Source organism: Podarcis filfolensis, assembly GCF_964270895.1.
Source record: "Podarcis filfolensis genome assembly, chromosome: 3".
In the NCBI taxonomy this organism is placed as follows: Eukaryota; Metazoa; Chordata; class Lepidosauria; order Squamata; family Lacertidae; genus Podarcis; species Podarcis filfolensis.
In genome coordinates this window covers 11,256,568-11,280,158 of record NC_139606.1, presented here as the reverse complement: position 1 = coordinate 11,280,158, position 23,591 = coordinate 11,256,568, and the positions used below count along the sequence as shown (strand labels likewise).

At 47.0% G+C, this 23,591-nt stretch overlaps 2 protein-coding genes across 2 annotated transcripts in view; one reads left to right on the top strand and one right to left on the bottom strand.

Moving 5' to 3' along the window:
* Nucleotides 1–23,591, top strand: part of LOC310759499 (uncharacterized protein) — a 402,944-nt gene that overhangs the window by 300,394 nt on the left and 78,959 nt on the right. The window lies entirely within an intron of this gene.
* On the bottom strand, nt 7,962–23,314 carry BMP2 (bone morphogenetic protein 2). The gene is made up of 3 exons (XM_083606677.1): nt 22,030–23,314; nt 18,302–18,657; nt 7,962–9,717 (listed from the first exon to the last, which is right to left on the bottom strand). The coding sequence occupies exons 2-3, from the start codon at nt 18,651–18,653 to the stop codon at nt 8,873–8,875; spliced, it is 1,197 nt and encodes a 398-aa protein (XP_083462803.1). The 5' UTR covers nt 18,654–18,657; nt 22,030–23,314; the 3' UTR covers nt 7,962–8,872.

Sequence of the window (23,591 nt, the reverse complement as noted above, 5' to 3'; positions counted from 1 at the left end):
GGAGGTCACTTTGGTGTTACTAACACAGCGGTTAGATTTCATCCCCAAAGACACCCTCCATTGTCTCTTGAGATAGATGGATGTCAACAAATATATTTGTCCATGTAGTCCAGCGTTGCCTTCTCTACCTAGCAGCTGCATCTCTGAGGTCTTTTCCATCGGCTGCTGTCTGCTCCTTTCAACTAGAAGTGTAGGGGATTGCACACCATCATCATCATCATCATTTATTTATACCCTGCCCATCTGGCTGGGCTTCCCCAGCCACTCTGGGTGGCTTCCAACAAAATATTAAAATACAGTAATGCATCAAATATTAAAAGCCTCCCTAAACAGGGCTGCCTTCAGATGTCTTCTAAAAGTCTGGTAGTTGTTCTTCTCTTTGACATCTGGTGGGAGGGCATTCCACAGGGCGGGTGCCACTACCAAGAAGGCCCTCTGCCTGGTTCCCCGTAACTTGGCTTCTTGCAGTGAGGGAACTGCCAGAAGGCCCTCAGCGCTGGACCTCAGTGTCCGGGCAGAACGATGGGGGTGGAGACGCTCCTTCAGATATATTGGACCGAGGCCATTTAGGGCTTTAAAGGTCAGCACCAACATTTTGAATTGTGCTCGGAAACGTACATGAAGATACCGAACCCTCTGCTAATACTGGTTTCTGTTGGCTGGCATATCATTGTGCCTAAAAGTTCAGCTGTAGACCCAGAAGTCACTGGTTCCAATATGGCGTATGCCAGACATAGGCAAACTCGGCCATCCAGATGTTTTGGGACTACAATTCCATGTCGGAACATGCCTGGAGGGCACACACAGCCCCCAGAATCAGACAGACCTCTCTGGGCATCTTCCTGATGAAGCGCAGCCCAGGACGTTCAGAAATCAGTCCCAGTACGCACCAGCAACATGTGCACGCTCACTTAGCAGAGTATAGCAGAAACAATCATGGAGCGTAGGTGTGTGCATTCTAAGTGATTTGTTAAGCAATATAGACCAGTCTTGAAAGACCTACACTGGCTCCCAGTACGTTTCCGAGCACAAATCAAAGTGTTGGTGCTCACCTTTAAAGCCCTAAATGGCCTCGGTCCAGTATACCTGAAGGAGCATCTCCACCTCCATCGTTCTGCCCAGACACTGAGGTCCAGCGCCGAGGGCCTTCTGGCGGTTCCCTCACTGCAAGAAGCCACGTTACAGGGAACCAGGCAGAGGGCCTTCTCGGTAGTGGCGCCCTCCCTGTGGAACGCCCTCCCACCATATGTCAAAGAGAAAAATAAATACCAAACTTTTAGAAGACATCTGAAGGCAGCCCTGTTTAGGAAAGCTTTTAAGGTTTAATAGGTTATTGTATTTTAGTGTTCTGTTGGAAGCCGCCCAGAGTGGCTGGGGAAACCCAGCCAGATGGGCGGGGTATAAATAGATTATTATTATTATTATTATTATTATTATTATTATTATTATTATTGTTATTATTGTTATTATTATTATTATTATACAGGGCAAAGCAATCATGGCGTCCTCTCACTTCTTCTCTGAGAGAGAGGGAGCAAGAAATTACAAAAGTATAGTACAGCGGAAGAAAGATAAAACTGACTTCCATTCTCACACTTTCCAAGGCTAGAAAGTAAACACTGACATGTGATGTAACAATCACACGTCCAGCAACGGAGGAGTGAAATGCTAACATCCTCCATCATCCCTGACCACTGGTTCTGTTAGCTAGGGATCATGGGAGCTGTAGTCCCAAAACATCTGGAGGGCCGAGTTTACCTATGCCTGGTGTATGCCATGAACTCCCTAGTATGACCTAAGGGAAGTCACTGTTTCCCAGCCTCAGCCCTGCATCTGCAAAATGGGGAGAATAGTGCTGACATACCTTTCAAGAGGGAACCTATATTGTAAAATTCTATTGCAGTGCAATAAGAAAATTGGAATTGGTTTGGGATAGCATGCTAAGCCCATTGAACGCTGTAAGGCTGTTGTCCCATATACGCACTTAGCTGGGAGTGTGTCTCATTTAAGGCAATGGGGTTTGCTTTTGCGTAGACATCTATACAATTCAACTGCTAAATGATACAGAAATGCAGAGAATGTTTTATTACTAGTAGGAGTGATAGTAAAGAAATCTGTTCCTTCCTAGAAATTATGGCAGTACTATTTAAAGCAGCACCAGGGAATTAAAACTTTCTCTATCGCTGCAATAAGATGACAGCAAATTGCTGCTGAAACAGCACCTTGGGACCTTGGAAAAAAGCGAGTTAACTTCTTGTATTTTGGTAGCTTTTCTTTCTCCTTATATAATTTATAGAAGATGCATCTTAGAAAGCAAAGTGTGAGAGGGAAAGGGTCAGAAGGAGAGGGATCTTATTTTGCAAATTACAGGAGTGTTTGCACAAAGCCGAAGTAAAGGTGGTCATTGGCAACAAAGGAAAAACAGCAAATGAGTAATGAAAAATGTGTAATGCAGGATGAGAGTAGACTTTCCACGCACTGGCTGCAGAAAAGTTTACACTCTTAAGCAGTAAAAACAAACCATTAAGGCAGACCTACGCTGTCAGGAAGTATAAAACGGTCCTTGAAGGCTCTGCAGTAACTGCGCACAAACGTTTTCATAATGGAAATTAGGGAAGAAAATTGAACATCAACATACAGGGTACTAACTGAAGGATTAAAGTTGAGTTGTGCAAACAGCAATTAAGCAACCTCTTAACAATTTAGAGTTAAACAAAATAAAGAAACACCAGATTAGTGATTAATATTTTCTATTTCATACCCCGGCTCCCGCAATAATGACTTCATCTTGCAAAAGTGCACAATGAAAGTGGGAGGCAGAACAGGATGATGGTACATAATAATAATAATAATAATAATAATAATAATAATAATAATAATTTATTATTTATACCCCGTCCATCTGGCTGAGTTTCCCCAGCCACTCTGGGCGGCTCCCAATCAAGTGTTTAAAACAGTACAGCATTAAATATTAAAAACTTCCCTAAACAGGGCTACCTTCAGACGTCTTTTAAAGATAGGATAGCTGCTTATTTCCTTCACATCTGAAGGGAGGGTGTTCCACAGGGTGGGCGCCACTACCGAGAAGGCCCTCTGTCTGGTTCCCTGTAACCTCACTTCTCACAATGAGGGAACCGCCAGAAGGCCCTTGGCGCTGGACCTCAGTGTCCTGGCTGAATGATGGGGGTGGAGATGCTCCTTCAGGTATACAGGACCAAGGCCGTTTAGGGCTTTAAAGGTCAGCACCAACACTTTGAACTGTGCTCGGAAACGTACTGGGAGCCAATGCAGATTTCTCAGGATCGGTGTTATGTGGTCCCGGCGGCCACTCCCAGTCACCAGTCTAGCTGCCGCATTCTGGATTAATTGCAGTTTCCGGGTCCCCTTCAAAGGTAGCCCCACGTAGAGCGCATTGCAGTAGTCTAAGCGGGAGATAACTAGAGCATGCACCACTCTGGTGAGACACGAGGTTCCACTGTAAATACCAATTGGTATATAGCATATATACATCCCACAGGCGTGAAGGCCTTGACTGAAACAAACTAGTTCACTGGCAACAGTGGCAGTTTCCACCAGAGCCAGGCCAATGTTGTATATATAAGGTTCCTTCACACTGGAATCCCTCCAGTCTGTAATGTCTACATTTTTTATTCTATATATGTTTGGCCAGCTGAAGATGCTATGTCCTGTGGTCATTTGTTTGAATTCTGTACATGACATTTATTTGCACACAACCCCCTTTAGGGCATGATAGGATGTCAGCGCAGAATTATTTGAAGCCACATTTGTCTTGTGCTGAAAGGATCGTGGAAAGAGATCCTAGATAAGATTAGGCACGTTGTGACAAATGAAACAGCATCTGATATCAACAGAGATGTACCGCCATGGCTTATATTTGTATGGCTGTTGCGCATGTTAAATGGGAACAGGTTCAGCGAAGGCAACTGATGAGCAAAAGTCAAAATTCAGGCTGGATTCAACTAAACGGTTTTGCTAGCCGGAGCCAGCACAGGTCTGGTTAACATGACTGGGGCTTTCCCCCTCTAATTCCCATGTGCCTTTAAAAAAACAAAAAACTGTTCTGGGCAGGTCAGAAACCCCCAAAACAATGTGCAGAGAGGGAGGAGAGAAGAGATGGTCCCATCTGGAAACTGGAAGTGCTTATTCTCAAAGAACTGTTGCAATAATGTGACCAGATGTCAGGGCCATCTTTAGCAGATGTGGCGCCGGGATGCAAATATCTGCCCAGAGCCCCCAAATTACCACGGATGGGGAGCGGCAAAGCTGCAGACTGCCAGCCATGGGGGGAGGCGCATCTCTCCCCCATGCCACTACGGGAGAGCATTCCCTGCAAAGGCTTGGGAAGGAAGCTGTGTGCCCGGCAGCCATATGGTTGACAGGGCGCAGTTGGCGAGCATGCAGGGAAAGAAAGGGGAGGCCGCCGTCAAAGCCGCGCAGCTCCCCCACTCGCTGGGGCGCCCCTGAGAGGCCGGCGCCCTGGCGCAAAGCACCACTAAGCCCTATGGGAAAGACAGCTCTGCCAGAGGTGTACCTAGGGGTTGGTGAGACTAGCCCCCACTGGGGGTGCAAAAACCACCTATCTGACTATGGAGTGTCTGACATCAGTGTGCAGCTAGTGTTGGGGCAAGATCAAATGTGGGAGAAGCTTCCTGTCCTTCTTGCACTGCGGCATAAAGGCGTGCAATTTCTTTTCATCCTGCCTCGTTGTCACTGTGGACACTTCAAATAATTGGGTAGTTTAAAATGTGGTAATTTCTCAGTGATTGGGGGAGGGGCACTGATACAGCTGCTTGCAAGGTACCCTAGACATTGAATTCCACCCAGAATAATTCTGCTGGCTTTCCCTTATCCTGAACTCCAGTTGGCTCTCAGCCCTAAGTTGAACTTCATGGAGTGAGCTATAGGCATGATAAACAAATGAATCAATTGCTAATTGGCATTGTTACTAGTTCTGTCTACAGTATTTTACTGGGTCCTGATTCATGCATGTTCAACATCAAATGGACAACAAATGAATGGGTTGATGGGGAGGGGTGTGAAAATCTTACCATGCTTTTGCTTTGGCACTCTAACATTCTTTGATATAATAATGGAACTAGAATGCTGGGCAAGAGATATTTTAAATTTTAAAAAACTGAAATCCAATTATCTTCTCTCTGCTCACAACCTTTATGGAATTTGTATGTCGTTCAGAAATGTTGCCAGCTGGTTTGATTTCCAATGGTTAGAGTTGATTTGTGGGCGATGCATTGAGCCTCTTTTGTTTTAGCAATGGTACCCACCCAAAACCCCTTGAAAGAGGATCAAAATCACCATGAAAATCATGTGCATCTGTCCAACTGGACTTAACAGAACCCTCAGAAAACCTACAGCCCCAACTCCTGTAGTTCCATCTCCTTTTAAATTTGAAATTCTGAACTTCCATTTCCCCCCTTAGTTCTTAGTATCCTTAGCACTAAAGAAATCCAGAAGACAGTCTGTGGACTGATTCCGCAAAGCATGTTATGGGCTTTTTCTGCATGTGCAAATTGAATTTGGAGGTAGTGAAGTGGCAGGCTGAACAGTTCCCCACAAGCAAGGCCCAGACATCCGTCCCCACAAGCAAGGCCCAGACATCCGTACACCACAGTTTGCAGTGGTGTACAAACTGGATTCATGAAGCAGCAATCAGAAGACCTATTCAATCCAGGCAGAAGAAACTGTCACCACAAGTGGGAAATGACCCCAAATATGTGAAAGTTTCTGAGTACTGTTTATTGCTGAGAACCAAGGGGGGGACGGGATGAATCACTATTCCAAACATGAATGACAGGAAGAAAGAAAATTACCCAGAAACAAATGTATAAGATCTTCCTTGCCAGAAATGAAACGACAGATCTTTCGAGGTCACCTCAGATCAAATTGTTGCAGGCTATATTTACATATTAAATGAGCACTGCATCTTCTTGCTTACCAAAAAATATTCATGAATGAAGGTTTCACAACACTGCATGAATATTCTCCAGTACTTCCGAGTCTTAACCTTCTATAGCATCCCTTCTCTCAGTGTCCACCAAGCCTCCCTTTTGGATGGTTATGATGCTAACAAGCTTTCAACAAAACTGGTTTAAGAAAGTATTCAGAAATTCCAAAATTGCTGTTATAAATGAGCCAATATCCCAGATCACACCCACACCATACATTTAAAGCTCATGGCATCTCGCAAATAATCCTGAGCATGGCAGTCTGTTAAGGGTGCTGAGAAGTGTAGCTCCTTGCAGAGTAAATGGCAATTCCTGGGATTCTCCTTTGATTTTAGTGGGGCAAGGGGAATGTTTTAAATGCATAGTTTGGATGTGACCTTACAGTCAAAGTCTTGTCCTACCAAGCCAAAGAACAGATCACGAAATGATTACATGTCTTCTCAAGTGGTGTTCATTTTGAAGGGTTGCTGTTACTGATTGTGCAGCCTAAAGTTGCAGATGTTGCTTATTTGGTAAGACATCCATCAGATTTAAGCCACTAAGTTAGAAAAGCTTATTTGTCTTGTTTCATACAATGTTGTATGGATTCGCTTTTTGTATTACCTACCGATATTGTGATTATTTCTAATTGTTTCTGGTAGGCTTTTGAATTGTGATACTCACTGTTCATCTAACCTGTTGCGAGACACTCTGAGCACCATTGTGTGGGAAAGTAGCATTCAGACAACAATGACGACATGTTTAGCAACATAGTTAGAATTAGTGCTTTTTCCTGGGGGGCCGCAGGGGTATGCATACCCCTAAACATTTTGTGAATCTACCGTAAGTTTGGCCTCATTGAGGGGCAGTATTTCAATATGAGTAGGAAAATGAGAGTACCCCTAAACATTTTTTTTGAGGAAAAAAGCACTGGTTAGAATATTTGTCAAAGATTGCAGGCGAGGTTCCCTGACCCTCTACTCCAAGGCTATTGAAAAAGTTCTAGAGCCGAAATTTTTTAAAAGGGGAAAATACTTCAAAACAAAGCCATGTAAACCTCTTTGTTTGTGCAAAAAACATTTGCAGGTCTAAGCAGGACTGCTTGACTTTGGAGGACAAACTGAAACATCTCTAGGGACATTGCTTTCATTTAAAATAAACATATGCTCCCGTGAACACCTAATGATCCGTTCTCAAACCACTTAAGTGAAATTATTCCACAGTATGTAATTTCAGGATGGTTATGAATGGCATTATTGCAAGCCAGACTAGCAGTGCAATCCTTCACAAAGCTTCTCAGATGCAAGTGCAATTGAGTCAGCTGGGCTTTCCCAAAGTAATTCCCCCTGAACTCAGTGGGAATGCCCTGCGAGGAGATATGTGTAGGATTGCAGTGTAACTTTACATCTTTTGACTCGCACATTTCTCCCGTTGCTGTTGCTTCTAAGTAGCCCATTTCAGGTGCATCCCTCCTCTTTGGCCATTCTGGCAGGGGCTGATGAGAGCTTAAGTTCAAAAACATATTTTGAAGGCGCCATGTTGGCTACTTCCCACCTGCTCTGTAGAATCTATGGAAGGGCAATTGTTTTCCTGTTCTGCAAGCTCTCGTGGGAAACCAAGAAGCCCTCTTCCCCTTACGTGGGGGTGCAAGTTGACCCAGCTTTATGCTTGCATATGGGCAGCACATCTGACTGCATGCAAACTTCTACTTCTCTGGAGCCTTTTACATAGGTGCGGGAGGAGATATTTAGGGCCTGGCCCGGTAGCAATTCCTCGGATTCCTTTGCATGTGTTTGATGTCCCTAGGAAAATAAAAGGGTGGAATTTGCATACTTTGCTGCTTCCCACAAACCTGTTCTTCCCTCCGAGCTCTGTTAACATAGATTGCAAGGTGTGCGCAATAATAGACTTCTGGCATCCAGTGAGCGTTACTCTGTAGTAGCAGGAATACCTTAGGCGCCGTCGGAAAGGCGAGCAGAAATAAAGCTTTTTAAAAACTGAAGAAATCTGGTATTTTATTATTTAATATTTGGCCAGGACAAGGATTCCAATGGGTGAACTACTTAAAAGGGGAGGAACAGCATAAACATTTTGCTTTTCTGTAGGTGCAAGGACCAAAAAAAACGAAAATTAAAGTAGGGAAAGAGAGTTTTCTAGAGAAGCCCAGTTGGTGGTCGTGTCACACCTTCATGAGGAACGGCAGTTCTATTTCTACTTGCTCAGCAACCGTCTGGTTCTTATCCAAATGCTCCCCACCGGGAAGATGCCAGTTTCTCATGGACTAGGCAGCCCACCCTGCAGCATTCCTGAGAATTGTACAATATAATCTTGAGTCAGCAGGGCGGATTAGCCACTTTTCATTGGGCTTGCACTCGTGACCTTAACAGTAGAACTGCAGAAAGCAAAATGCATTACGCACCTTTGCCATAGTAACCCTTCCATGTACACATCGCAACTTACTTAAATACACACTGGAAAAAGGAAAAGAAACAAAAAAGCTACCATTTGTTTTAAATTATGTACAAACCCTATATTTTTTTTTCTTCTGCTTTTTTTTGATTATACATATAAATACAAATTAGCTATTCTTCTAAAGTGGTTATAATAGTAAATAAATACAAAATAACAATCTGACCTTTATACTTCATGTGCTGAGGGGGGAAAGGGGGGGCGCTTAAACCCATATAAAATGTACAACTAATATGTTTAAAAATCTTTAAAAGGAATAATTCTCTGATTAAAATATTTTTTCCTCGCTTTTTTCTGTAGACATAAATAGATTTTTTTTCAAAATAGATGCGTTTAATTCTCCATTTCATAACATAAATAAGGTCTTCATTGGGAAATATTAAAGTGTCAAGTTTTGTTTTGTTTTGTTGCATTGGTCCATTTTCCGCCCTGCTGCCACGTCAGCGGCAGCCACAGCCCTCCACAACCATGTCTTGATAATTCTTTAGTACCACCTTCTCGTTCTCATCCAGGTAGAGCATGGAGATGGGACTCAGTTCTGTCGGCACGCAGCAAGCTTTGGGGATTTTGGGGTTGACGGAATTGACAAGAGTCTGAACAATGGCATGGTTGGTGGAGTTCAGGTGGTCTGCCAAGGGGAAGGGGCAGTCTCCGTGGCAGTAGAAGGCACTATAGCCCGGCGGGGCCACTATCCAGTCATTCCACCCCACGTCGTTGAAGTCCACGTACAAATCGTGCCGTTTGCAATTGGACTTGCGCTTGTTGTGTTTGCGCTTGGCCTGGCGCTTCTCTCTCTTGTGGAGAGGGTGTCCCTTTCCGTCGTGCCCAAAGGTCACTAGTAACGGCCGGATCCGAGACCAGCTGGCATCGTCCTGATGCAAAGACCTGCTGATCCGGACATGCCTCTTGGAGGCAGGGCTCTCCCTGGGGTCCAAGTGAGCCACTTCTACCACAAAACCGTGGTTGGGTTGTCCATGTGCAATCCACCGCATGATAGCCGGTGTCACATCAAACGTTTCCCACTTGCTGGCGTTACGATTCACCAAGCGCGTGTCCAAAAGTCTTGTGATGGGGTCCTGGGAGGCCTCTCTTTCTGGCTTTACGATTTCATAAATATTAATACGGTGGTAAGAGCTACCATTGCTCTCAAAAGCGTCTTGAATGTGCTCCCGAAAAACCTGAAGCTCAGCTGAAGTGATGAACTCCCCCTCAGGGATGGAAGTTAAGTTGAAGAAGAAGCGCCGAGATGTTTTCCCACTTCTTTCTGGAAGTTCTTCTAGTGTTTCTGGTTTGGGGGAGAGAGAGAGAGAGAAGAAAAACACAATCAGTAACTCAGATAATGCCACGAAATATTTGAAGTACCCTATGGTGCTGGAGGAGACTCTTGAGAGTCCCATGGACTGCAAGAAGATCCAACCTATCCATTCTTAAGGAAATTAGCCCTGAGTGCTCCAATACTTTGGCCACCTCATGAGAAGAGAAGACTCCCTGGAAAAGACCCTGATGTTGGGAAAGATGGAGGGCACAAGGAGAAGGGGACGACAGAGGACGAGATGGTTGGACTGTGTTCTCGAAGCTACCAGCATGAGTTTCACCAAACTGCAGGAGGCAGTGGAAGACAGGAGTGCCTGGCGTGCTCCGGTCCATGGGGTCACGAAGAGTCGGACACGACAAAACAACACAAGAACAGATATAGAAGATTTCCCATAACATTAGCATAAGCCAATACGTGTGTTACGTTAGAAATTCAAAAGGCTTTCTCCCCTTTCCCTTTTTTCAGTTGCTCTTGTCTTTCTGTTTGTTTAGGCAAGCCCACGAAACACGATGTTAAAATGCTTCCTTCGCTGCCACACATTTTGGATCTCATAGGAGTGCACTGCGAATTCCAGGTGGTCGTAATAAGGGGGAAGAAATGTGAGGCATTGCTTTGGAATTCAAGGGTATTAAAGAACATTTTTTAACACTGTGGTTAGCAGGGGCCCAGGGAGAGTAATTAAAAACTGACTGAGGATCAAGGAAAGGGATTGCATTTCTTAAAGATTTCCCTAAAAAAAAACACGCAACGCCAACAACAAACCCCTACCTTCAGTTTTCATGTCAGTCTCTCAAAAGCCATTCCAAAGGCATTGTGCCACAAGTTTCATGATTTACAAAACTTACTATCCCAAACCCTGTCTCGTAATTATAGACCTTTCCACAAAGCACACCCAGTCATTTTACTCAAGGAGGCCCTAAATGAAAATAACTTGGATGGGTTTAGTAGTTAAACCATTCGGGCGCCCTCCAGATGTTTGGGACTATAGCTCGCAGGCGTGCTGGTTGGGGCTGATGGGAGCTGTAGTCTTAAACATCTGCAGGGCACCAGGTAGGACTAGTTGTTTGCATTGTTCCTGCAATGGGCAGCATTGCAGGAATTGGCAACCAAGTCGCACAGATCTACTGAACTGCAACAGTCTACAGCTGCATCACATGTTGGGCAAATTCATCATGCATACTGCCTGTCCACTGCGCTGCTATTACGAACAGTTAACTGCAAAATATGGGACCAACAGGCTTACAGACTCTGCCGACCTTGAAGGTGCTTTGTGAGTTGTGCCTTGTCCTGTTCTTTTCTATAAAATCTACTACTAATTTTAACTGCCGAAAGCTCACCCCCTACATAATCCTTGTTATTACAGGTGGGAGCAGAGGAATGAACATTTGCTTAAGTTTGTGGCTGAAATTTGAACAGGAGACAGGCAGTATATTGGTCATCGTCTAAAGTGGCCAGGGACACAAAACACCACTTCCTTTTTGTTCTTTTTAATATGGATGGCATGAGGAGGGGTGGGGGGAAGGCTCAGGAGAGGGGATGAAGACATACTGGGCAGGGGGAATTATGTGCATCCCATGTGGACGATTGGAGCACTCTCAGATAGTTTAAAGGTGTGAGTTTTGCTTTTTGGAAAACAACATTTTGGGGAAATATGATTGAACATTTACTTATGACCAATAACACTGTACAGTATTGACAGGATGTACTATTGCTGCCAAATTTAACTAAACCATTGAGGCTAAGGGTGAGGGAATCTGCTGCTCCCAAGGTTGATATTGCTGGTCTACATTTCCACCATCTGACTGATGGGAGTTGGAGTGAATCTTCACTTGCACTTTGGGTTCAGAAATAGATTCATGTGCAATTCAAAGAAATCTAAGAGAAAGCAATGGGAAGATTTGACCTGCCCTATCTCCTGTTTTATTCCAAGGGCTCAGTAGGTGATACAATATCCATATTCTCAGATAGCCTCTAAACTGGGTTACGAACAAGCAATGTGTCCAGCCCACTCGGTAAACTACGCAATGATAATACCACTACACATAAATGCAACAACTGTGGCTAAGTCTAAGCATATTGTGAACTATCTTAACAGCGACATTGCTCCGTTGGTGTTCCATTTACTCGGAAGTGTCACCAATATTAAATTCCAAAGGAACAAGTTTTGGATTCCAGCCTAACTGTTCCCACTGCAGCTTTGGAAACACAACCATAATCCAAAGGTATCTCCTTATTCCCCAACATCTGACTTCAGAGTCCCTTTCCTCTACGGTCACCTAAACAAGAGCTAGCATTTAAAGGACACAAGTCTATGGTGGACAACGGGTATCTCCCAAGCATTTGCAGGAAAAATAACTATAATTGGCTCCCTCTAAATGTGATTGTCCTGAGCACTCTACACCCATCTGCAGTGAGGCCACATGAATGCCTGAGCACATGGAGTCTCTTGCAGGGGTGGCCGTGACATGCTTTAGGGTGAAACCTCCTGGTGAAGTGGCACCAAGATACCGGTAGGTGCAGGCTACAAAATGGCAGGGAGTGGTTTGTGAACAGCATTGTAAGACTCCTTTCAAAGCGCTGGCTATAAGTGAAGTGTGTAGCATTTGACAGCAAGATGTCTTAGGGTCGGACTGTTCTCCTCTCTCAGCAACTCGGTAAAAAACGTAAAGGGACCCCTGACCATTAGGTCCAGTCGTGGCCGACTCTGGGGTTGCGGCGCTCATCTCGCTTTATTGGCCGAGGGAGCCGGCGTACAGCTTCCGGGTCATGTGGCCAGCATGACTAAGCTGCTTCTGGTGAACCAGAGCAGTGCACGGAAATGCCATTTACCTTCCCACCGGAGTGGTACCTATTTATCTACTTGCACTTTGACGTGCTTTCGAACTGCTAGATTGGCAGGAGCAGGGACAGAACAACGGGAGCTCACCCTGTCACGGGGATTTGAACCGCCGACCTTCTGATCGGCCAGTCCTAGGCTCTGTGGTCTAACCCACAGTGCCACCCGCATCCCAACAACTCTGTAAGCATCTCTAAAAAGTGCCAGAACAACAAGATGAGGGGATGTGGGGAACTTTGGCCCCCTGTTCCCAACTACCCAAAGCCAGCATGCTCCAATGTTTAGGGCTGATGGGAGTTGTAGTCCCAGCAACATCAGAAAGGCCACAAATTCTCCATCTCTCCAGAAGAACATCTTCTGAGGAAAATGGAAGCCATTTCCCAGTCCTTTGAGTCTACACTCTTTCCTGGGGTTTCCACCCACCACAAACCCCTGGTGCCTTTCCTTCAAGATCTACTTCACCCTTGTTTTTCCTTGCCCTGTCCTGATGGGAGTCCCCCTGCTTCCTTTTACTCAGAGGAAAAACTGCTGCAGTGTTTTATCCTGCACTGCCCTGTCCCCCAGGGCCATCTTCTATCCTCACCCTACCGCATCTGGCGACTCCTCACTACCTTTCAGAGCCAGCAACTGGCTGCCATCTTTCCGTCTCTTTCCACCCAAACCCCTCCTTGCCTCTTGCTTTCCCATTCCCGCCCTGCCCCCGCCTGGTTTTGCAACAGGGGAAAAAACAGCCGCTCACCCAATGGCTAGGGAGGGTTCGCGAGAATAACAAGCCACAGCCACGCTGTGTTTACCTCACATTCGATTTGTTTTTAATTCCTGCCCTATCTACATCATTGGTGCTTTAATTGGACACTTCTCTTAAGTGGCTTTGAACTGACATGTGCAAAACAAAGGCAGGGCTAAACAAACCCCCGTCCCATCCCAAAAAAACCCCAACAAAGCCATGTTTCGCATGGTTACAAAGGTGCAAAGGCAGAGGTTTTGCCATTGCCCAGAGAGGTAAGCCAGAGATTAAAGGTCAGTGGCAGACATGTGCTTGCTGAGGAGAGAGGTTAGGCTGACAGGGACCAACACAGTGGCTCCATTGGGTGTGGAATTCCCTACACACAGAGGCAAAATCTTAGAATTGTAGAGTTGCAAGAGGCCATGAGGCCATCTAGTCCAACCCCCTGCAGTGCAGGAAACTTTGTCCAAAGTGGGTCTTGAACTCACAACCATGAGATTAAGACTCTCATGCTCAACTGACAGAGGGAGAGGCCTCTTACTTTAACTGGGCTGGTTTATGAGATTGGATGTGACGGGGAGCGGGGGGGGGGGGATATTGCAAGCTGCAAACAGTGCACTTGCAACAAGGGCCTGTGGGTTTATTAAAGGAAATAAAGAAACAATCTAACGATTTGCTCAAATAATTTGTGGCACTTGAACTGCGAGAAAAAGTAAATGATCGCGTCAGGTTTTTAGAGCTTTCGGAGAAAAGTTAAGTGTGTGTGTCTTTTTCTGTAGCATGCTACGGCAAAACAGTGAGAGGGAAAAACAGGTTTTCCTGTGGGTTCTCTGTAAGCACATCTGTATCCTGGTCACAAGAGGTGTGGAACCTGCAGCCCTCCAGATCTTGCAGCCCTCAACTGCCAGCAAATTAGCATTGAACCAGTTCCTCCACACTGTTTCTCGTATTTAAACCCCACCATTCTCTAGGCACTCCCTTTCCTCTCAAGGGCACCTGTGAAAGGGCCTTTCAGTAGCTGACATGCCAGGGAGATGCCTCGGGGCATAAGGTGGTGATGATTATTACTATTATTAATTAATTAAATTTCTATACTGCCCTTCCTCAGAGGATGACTGGGTGGTTTACAATATAAAACCCCCCAAAAGACCTACCATAATGGTTGTATTCCCTAACATCCTTTCTATTTCCCAAGGCCTTTAAAAACTAACCTGTTATCTCTGCTGCTGTTTTTAAGGCGGCTCTCTCTAGATAAGCTGCTTTTATGTGTTTGCTTTTATTGTATTTTTTTGCGGGGGGGGGGGGGAGAACAGGCCTTTGAATCAGCTTGAAAGAACAGGCTTCCCACAGTAAATAACAGACTTAGGGAAAGACTTAGACCTGGGTTCAAATTCTCTCTTGAGCTATATAGATCACTGGACCAAAATGGCCAAGTCATTGCTTCTCAAGTTCAGTGGGACTTACTCCCAAGCAAAGGGGTGTAGGGCTATCGCCCAAGGGTTTATTTTGTTGGACTAAGGATTGTTGCAGAGTTGCAGTGGAGGAAGCTGACCCAAACACTTGCTAGCCTTCCCTCCCTCTGCCCACTCATCTATGTATGTAGTTCTGCGTTAAGATGCATTTTGGCACAATTGAAATGTTTACTGGAAGTTCTCCCATTCATTAGTTTTATATTCACACACACAAAGCAGCATAAGCCACAGTGCAAGTTTAAGTTACACCATTAATCTCTTTCCTCATTAAGACTTGCTATTAATTAGAATAATCACTACGCAGGCCACACCCCTTGTGGAGAAACTTAATTAAAATACATATTTATGTATCTTTCCTTGCCAGCCCAGCTCTATACTATATGTAACCTAAGCAGTTGCTTCCGTCTCTCTCCCCACAACTCTACAATCCATCAGTGCCGCCCGTGAAAAGGTTGACAACTGCAAGTTTATAGCCTTTCTGCAGAAGACACTAGATTCACATCCTCTGAATGCTTATTATTTGTACACGTTGCATCCAAGTATCTGTGGCTGGGATGCAGAAACACAGAAAGGAACCTGTAAGTCTAGCTAATTCAATGTGACTTTGCTAATCACACGCACAAAAAATGTGCTTAGGGTCATAAATGGAGGGGAGAAGAAAGGAGATTGCCGCAATCATGGCGAAACTTTTGGATTTGCATTGAACAGAGATGGCAGCAGCAGCAGCAAAAAACAAAAGAAAAAAAACTTTGCAAATACAATGTAAAGCTTTGCCCAGTAGTGCTACAGACAAGTTCATTCAAGTTTAAGGAACTCGGATATAAGCACTTTGCATAAAAGTTCAAGCAAGTTGCCTTTAATTTAGAAAACTGGCCTAGTTGAAAAATACAAGAATAAGTGGCAACAGAGCATCTGAAGATTGTGTTGCATTTACTCCCAATTGTTCTGTCTAGTTAAGTACATATTTGCTTGTGGCTTTTAATCTGAGTGACCTAAAGCCCCAGGTGTCCATGAAATCCAGTGGGCAGCTGCTCCAAAACTTATCAGCCTTGCTTTCTGAAGGGCTTACCTTAGGTCTCCACTAAATCTAGATTTAAACAGAAGACAAAGTCATGGTGGAGACAATACAATTGATTGTTAAATTGATCTCTCACGGGGATTAGATGGGGATTAGAAATCCTTCCAAGTTACCCTGATTGCCAACTGTAAATTAGACAGACTTTTTTTTTTCTATTTAGCCTGCAACATATAAATTTATTGGTAGGAACTCATAATCTGGACAGAATCTGTAGAATTTAAAAAATAACCACCCACTTTTCTTGCTCTGGATCAATGTAAGTCAATTTTTAAAAATTGATAAATGAATATGGCACAGAACAAAGAGTTCAGCAGAGTTAGAAATGTAGTTTGCCATTCTTAAGGTTTAATGAAACAAACATAGCCAGTAACTAAAATTGCTAGCTATTTAAAGGGGGGGAAATGTGACATTCCTCGTACTCCTCCTCATTTTTGCTCCAGGTTGTTTCCTACCATCTGTACGTTCATCACCTCGAGGAAAAACTGGTCTCTACACTCCTCTGGGCAAATTGGCCACCCACATTATTAGCATAAGCATATGTGGGATACTGGTTCTTTAGGAGGGAGGGAAGGGAGATTCTGCCGCAAACACAATGGCAGTGACAGGCTCAATCTTCAGAAATATATTTAGAAAATTAAATAATCTTTTTTAAAAAAACAAAAACTTTTATACATCTTAGGCAAATTAAGGCCCAGGGGCTGGATCCGGCCCAATCGCCTTCTAACTCCAGCCCACGGATGGTCTGGGAATCAGCATGTTTTTACATGAGTAGAATGTGTCCTTTTATTTAAAATGCATCTCTGGGTTATTTGTGGGGCATAGGAATTCATTCATTTCCCCCAAAAAAATATACGGCCCCCCACAAGGTCTGAGGGACAATGGACTGAAAAAGTTTGCTGACCCCTGTCTTAGAACTATGGACTGTGCTTTTAAAAATGTCTCAAAATGCAAGGCCATGTGTTTCTGTGATGTTCATCATCATGCAGGGGAGGGGATACGCAACGTGTCAGTGTTCTTCAAATAGCATTTTTTTTTTAGAAATCACAGGCTGAAACTGCAATCTTTCGGTTGGTCGTAATTCCGGAGATGACCCATCGAAATCAATGGGATGACTAAGTGAAGTCTCACAGATTCCAGCGGGTCTGCTCTAACAATGGCTTGCGCTTGGATCCAGCCCAGGAGGCTTGGCAGCCATGCAGAGGTAACCATTTCTGTTCATTTTGGGATCCAAAAGCTAATGTGCATGTACTGAAATGGGCATGGTACTGTCTTCACATACACATCTACGTTACTGCAAACATGGTTTCATGTTTTGAAAGCTTCCCACCCACCACAATCATTCAAAATAGTGGCCAGAATTAAAACAGATGAGTCAAGGCACACAACACACAGAAGGAGAAAGAGGGAGATCATTGCAAAATGCTTGCCCTGATCAGAGGAGTAAGATTTTGAATTCTTCCTGGTGTTTCCAGGTGTGAGCTTTGACTGTGAAAGAAGGCTACCTGTTTCCAAGTCAACATGGGCAAGATTAGTTTCAGATTCATTTTTCAATGGTTGAGACAGGCCTGCGCTGAACTAAGAGGAAGCCGAGAGGAGTTTGAGCAGAAACACCACAAGGAGAGAATCACACTTCAGCTGTATTCACACAGTGCGGTAATCTCTTCCTTCCTAGCATAGATGCTCAGAAGGAAAAAACATACATTTAAACTGCACTTTTCAGCTAACCAAATTTGAGCGATACGCTTTGTCTCGTTAGAACATACCAGTGTAGCAGCAACCAAACCAGGCAGAGATTCAAATTGCATAATGAGGAATTCACAACTGCTTTAATAGCAAGAGATACATCGCATATATCTAATGGGTGAAGTGTAAGGAGCACAAGAAATCAAGGCCATTGCTGCATTTGGCACTGAACAGATTTCAGGCAGGGGTCTGAAATCCTAAAAGGATGTCACATAGAGGAGGGAGAAAAGTTGTTTTCTGCTGCTCCAGAGAAGTGGACACGGAGCAATGGATCCAAACTACAAGAAAGAAGATTCCACCTAAACATTAGGAAGAACTTCTTGACAGTAAGAGCTGTTCGACAGTGGAATTTGCCGCTAAGGAGTGTGGTGGAGTCTCCTTCTTTGGAGGTCTTTAAGCAGAGGCTTGACAACCATATGTCAGGAGTGCTCTGATGGTGTTTCCTGCTTGGCAGGGGGTTGGACTCGATGGCCCTTGTGGTCTCTTCCAATTCTATGATTCTCTCTGCATCCTACCTGGAGATGATGGGAACAAGTGTTCCCTCACTGAGCTATGTGGGCCATCCCAAATATCCAACCACCAAACGTCTTGGCAGTTGCAGCATTCCAATTTGCAGGGGGCAGGGGAGTGGAATCTCCAATCCTATTTTTGTTAGGGCTTGGGCAGTGGAAGCAGGAGCTAAGAGCATCCCTCCTTACCTTCATGGTGAAAGCTCCTGACAGTATTGGCTCTGCTGGCAGCTCTCTCCAGGTTATAGTCCATGGTTGTTGGCTTCTGGCTGGTGTGCAGATGGTAGAGCTCCAACATATAGGGAGGGATGATGATGTCCTTGCTTGGGGTGGGCCGCCGCGTGAGCCCAAACATATTGAGCAGGCGCAGTTCAAATTCGCGCAGGATCCCTTCAGAGAGTTGCAGGGGAGTGACGCGGCCCAAGTCTCCGCTGAACCTTCTCCTGTCGGCCACCTCCGGGATGAGGCTGGCCGAACCACCCAGCAGTATGTGATAAAGCAGCAGTGCTAGTAGAGAGCAGGTCCTGGCAACCATGGTCATCAACCTGGGGGGAATGGAAGAGGTTGAGTTGGCAGGTGAGGAAGCGCTGTAGGGCAAAACCAGCATAAGCAAAGTGTAAGGTCCTTCTAAGCTTCACGGCTGCTTTCGTTCCATGAAACATAGGAAACCACCTTCTACAAAGCCATTCCATTAGTGCCGTCTAGCTCAGTCTTATCTGCCAGTAAAGGTAAAGGTAAAGGTACAGGTAAAGGGACCCCTGACCATTAGGTCCAGTCGTGGCCGATTCTGGGGTTGCGGTGCTCATCTCGCTTTATTGGCTGAAGGAGCCGGCATACAGCTTCCAGGTCATGTGGCCAGCATGACTAACCCGCTTCTGGCGAACCAGAGCAGTGCACAGAAACGCCGTTTACCTTCTCTCCGGAGCGGTACCTATTTATCTACTTGCACTTTGACATGCTTTCAAACTGCCAGGTTGGCAGGAGCTGGGACCGAGCAACGGGAGCTCACCCCGTTGCGGGGATTCGAACTGCTGACCTTCTGATCGGCAAGTCTTGGCTCTGTAGTTTAACCCACAGCGCCACCCGCGTCCCTTTATCTGCCAGTAGTTTTAGTATAATTTCAGACGGGATATGCCCAAGCCAGCCTGGAAATACCAGAGATCCGACTAGGGTCTTTCTGCATGCAAAACAGTAGTTTTATCATTGATCTATAAATAACCCTTCCCAGCTCCCATGGTCCTTGTAGGTAGGCCCTTCTCCATCTCCCTGAAAGTGAGGTTTATGAGAGACAGTCCTGACCCCAGTGGGAACTTTGGTACTGACATGAACTGTGGCAGGATATTGTTTTTCCTCTCTCTCTCATATGTCCACAGTTGCTGGGGTGGGTAGCAATCTGCCAGCAATTATGGAAGCTGCCCACGTGGACTAAGATTGGTAGGAACTGGTATTATGGGCAGTGGGGAATAAGTAGCTGAAAGTGAAGGCAATTCACAATCCTGCGGCTGAAAGCACAGATAGGGCCCAAGCAAAGAGAAAATCCCACAAATGGATCCTCTTAGTCCAGGAAAAAACAGGTTATACTCAATTGTTACTCAGAGTAGGCCCACTGAAATCGATGGCCATGAGCAACCTGGGTTCATTAATTTCAACAGAGTAAACATTAGCTGAATACAACCCATAGAAGCTGCTATCATTCCTCTAGGCAAGTCACACAAAACAATATTGATAACGCACAACCTGCTCCCCACCGTGGACAACTTTGCGCTTGCTGGCAAAAGAAAGGACTGTGTGAAATGGAAATTTCAGGAGGGAGCAAGCGCATGAAAGACCCTGCAGATTTGGGCGGCTCACTTAAAAACACCACCCACAACCCCTTGAAGGAAGGGAGGGATAAAACCCTGCAGCAAGATATTGACCCATTCATCCATGATATGGTGTGGAGGATACCTCCACAATCACATGAATTTTCATAATTATATTCACAAGCCCACACCGTGGCTCCTGGGCTATTTGAGTGAAACTGTTCACTCCAGAGAATAAATAGAGACAGAACTGTTATAAATAGTACTGTGTGAAGAGCCCCCAAGCATAGCTGCATGCTGGGACGTCGCTGAAGGAAGAAAGTATTGCAGGGTGTGGTGTGGTGGGGTTTTGAGGGGAGGCTGGAGAGCCAGCATTATGGGACTGTGATCTCTGAGCTGCTTCCTAGCCTGCTGTAAGGAGGCTCTGCTGAACTGGTGGGAGGACAAAACCCGGGCATGCATGTAGCAGAAGGTGTGGAATGAGGAGACAGGAGGTGAATATGGTAAAGAAAGAACAAATAATCACAGAGTGGCTTTTTTAGAAAGGAGAATTACATGGGGATGGGGAAGGACACGTGCCTTTTTGACTGCAGTGAAACATTTATCAAGAGGAGCTTCCAGCCTCCTAGGTCTGTCAGGAGAATGGGCTTTAAGTTTTATAGCCCATCGATTCCCCAAGGGCTGGACAAAACCACTGGAAACAATTAGAGGACGCACCAAGGCAACAAGTCAGCACAGAATGAGGCATTCAAAGCCAAGTGCACCTGACAGTGTGCTGGATTGTGACCTGAAACTGCCTAACTCCCCGCTTTCTCCCCCTCACTGCCTTCCTTTACATCCTGTAACCTACACATAGCTGATGGAAACCTTATTTCATCTCTTCCCCGCCCCCTTCGCTCCGCATTTTAATAGTTTTGGGATCCAGTATAATGAGCAGGGCATCGGCAGCCACAAGCAAAAGATTGCAAAGGTTGCTAGCTAGAACTTTATCCATGTGAGCCGTTTCATTCAAGGATCTCGTTTACATGGAGAGAGCGCCTTTCTGCTGCTTTAGTTCAGGGGCGCGTGCGCTCTTTTAGTAAAGTGTTTGGACGTGCATTTAGGTTTGTTGGACTTTCTTCCTTTCAAAAGCCTGCTACAGTAAAACCGAGCTAAAACTCCACTCTCCAGCACCCCTTTCCCGTGCCTCGGATTCATTCGGCTACGGTAAACGATCCTCTCTAACTGTTAAGAGGCCAGCCGTGATGAACTTGTGGCCCTGCAGACTTCGTTGGACTCCACCTCCCATCAACCCCAGCCAGCATGGGTGATGGTCAGGCATGATGGGAGCTGTAGTTCAGCAACATCTGGAGCCAGTTCCCCCACCCACGGTTTATGCGCGGAGATGTTTCTACCGAAATCAATGGGATTTGTGAATGGAGGTGCGCGGGGGGCGCGTTACAATAATGGGCTAGAAAGGGACTCGGGTTTCAGAAGCTCCTGAAACAGCGGTGGGTGGGGATCCTGCAGTTTGCGGAGCGGAGCGATACACTCCGAATAAAGCAGTTTCAACGAGTGACCGGGCCAGCAGAGCAACACAGGCAGCAACTTCGGAGGCTTGCTGGAAGTGTTTCCCAGCCAGGACATCTTGCAATATAAAGCAGAGGGATGCTGCTGCGTAATAACCTGCCCAGTATTCTCCCCGCCCGCCACCTGTGGCCCGGGATACTGCAAGGCGCTTAGGATGGGCGCTGCAAGCAGTTAACTTGCGCAGCAAAGTGTTCTGGGGAAGAGGGCAGCTGGGCGGGGGTCTTGTCACGGGGGAGAAAGAGCAGGGGGGAAAGCAAAAGGGGACTATACGGGACACACACCTCCCGCATTCTCTCAACAAGTGAGCAAGGTACATGCCAAGAGGGACATCGGCCACCAGAAATGTCTCGTTTACCATTAGCTTTAATTCATACTCGCGACTGTTTTTGTCGTGGGGAGGGAGGTATGGATGATCAACAGTCTGAGGAACGCGGAGGAAAGAATCTGTAGGGAGTCCCCGCGGGAAGTTTCCCGGCAGGTGTGGCCATGTGCCGAGTTCGAAACCGCGCGCGCCCTCCTTCCCCAGCGCCCCCCGCCTCCTGCTACCTTTTAGGATCCCGCCGATCGCCTAAGAAGCAGCAGCAGCACACTCGGGCACGTCCATGGAGCCACCCTCCACATGGAAGTAGCGTGGCCGATCAAGCGGGGGGGGGATGTGCGATCCGTCCTTTCTTTTTCTTTTTTTTTGGGTGGTGGTGGTGGTCTTTCCCCCCCACCTCCTTACTCCGGGATCGGGGAGGAGAGCTGTCCACGAGCGGCGAGGAGCTGTGCTCAATTTCCCTCCCTCCCTGGGAAGTTTGCGGCGAGCGCAGCCGAGGCAAAAGGGGAACCAAACGTTCCAAGCGCCTCCGAAGCCTCGCTCTCTAGTCGAGCTCCTCTCCAGCGCTGCAGCCGGAGCTCGCTTCTCGGCGCAGAGGAAGAAACATCCCGGGCATGGTCTCGCTCCTGGTCTAACCTGGACGAAGCGAGGAGGAAGACGAGGAAGAAGACGACGTCGACGCGGCGGTCGCGGATTTGCAGCTGCTGCTCTCTGGCCCGCTGGCCTCTCCCGGGCGCCGCATCACTCCCGGCTGCAAGGGCGCTGCCCCAGAGCCAAGCTCGGGGGAAGAGCACGCACCGCCGGCGTCCTTCTCCAGGGCCCGGCCCGCCGGGGAAACATGCTCAGGATCCGAAACTGCCGGGGAAAGGAGCCGCGGAGGGTCGGGGGAGAAGAAACGTCCTTTTCCCGGGCCGAGAGCCGGCAATGCGCGCCCCCTCGGCGCTCCTGCTCGGATGTCAATAGAAAGCAGCTCCCTTCTCCTTAAGAAAATGCCCTTGGCATCAGCAGCCGCGAAGCGTTGGGTTCCGCCTCCGATCTCTCCAAACGGGCCACTTCCCCCCCCTCCTCTGGGTCGTGCGCTTTCGTTCCTGGTTGCAAAAGAAAAGCAGCAGCAAGAGCGAGCAGGCAGAGTTAGTGGCCCGGCCAGCCGCTGCTGCCGCTGCTCCTCCTCCTGTTGCTGCTGCTCGGTTCCGGCGGCTCCTGGTGGTGGCTCGGCGGCAAGAGCGCACGACCCGGCTCCTGCCTCTCTCCGCGCGTTGCGTGCGCCCTGGGCTCCGGCGTCGAGCGCTTCTCGCTGCTTGTTCCTGCTTCTCCTGCAAGCGGAGCTGCCTGCGCCGCTCTCTCTTTCTCTCTCTCTCTTGGCGGCCTCTCCCTCTCGGGGCTTTTTGTGGCTGCTCGGCTCGGGCTGAGGTCACGGGCGCGGGGGCTGGAGGCGCGCTCGCCAAGCGCCGGGCGGCCTGTGAGCGAACCGGGAGAGCCTAGGCGAGGCTGGCGCGGCGGGTTGCTGGTGCTGCAAGGAAGCGCGGCAGGGCAGGCGGCTTTTAAAGGGAACGCCGCCCCCTTTTTGGACTTCCCTCCTCCAGGCGGCCCCCCCTCCAGCTTACACACGCACGCACACACACACACACGCATACAACCAGGCACACATACGCTCAGCCCCAGCCGCGGAGGGGTACTGAGCGCGCTCTTCGCTTCTCCTCTGCCACAACTTTCCGGATTCGAGCCGTCAAAGCTCGCCGGGAGGAGGAGCTGCCGGAGCTCCGGCCCGCCGCGAGACTTTTCTTTGCCC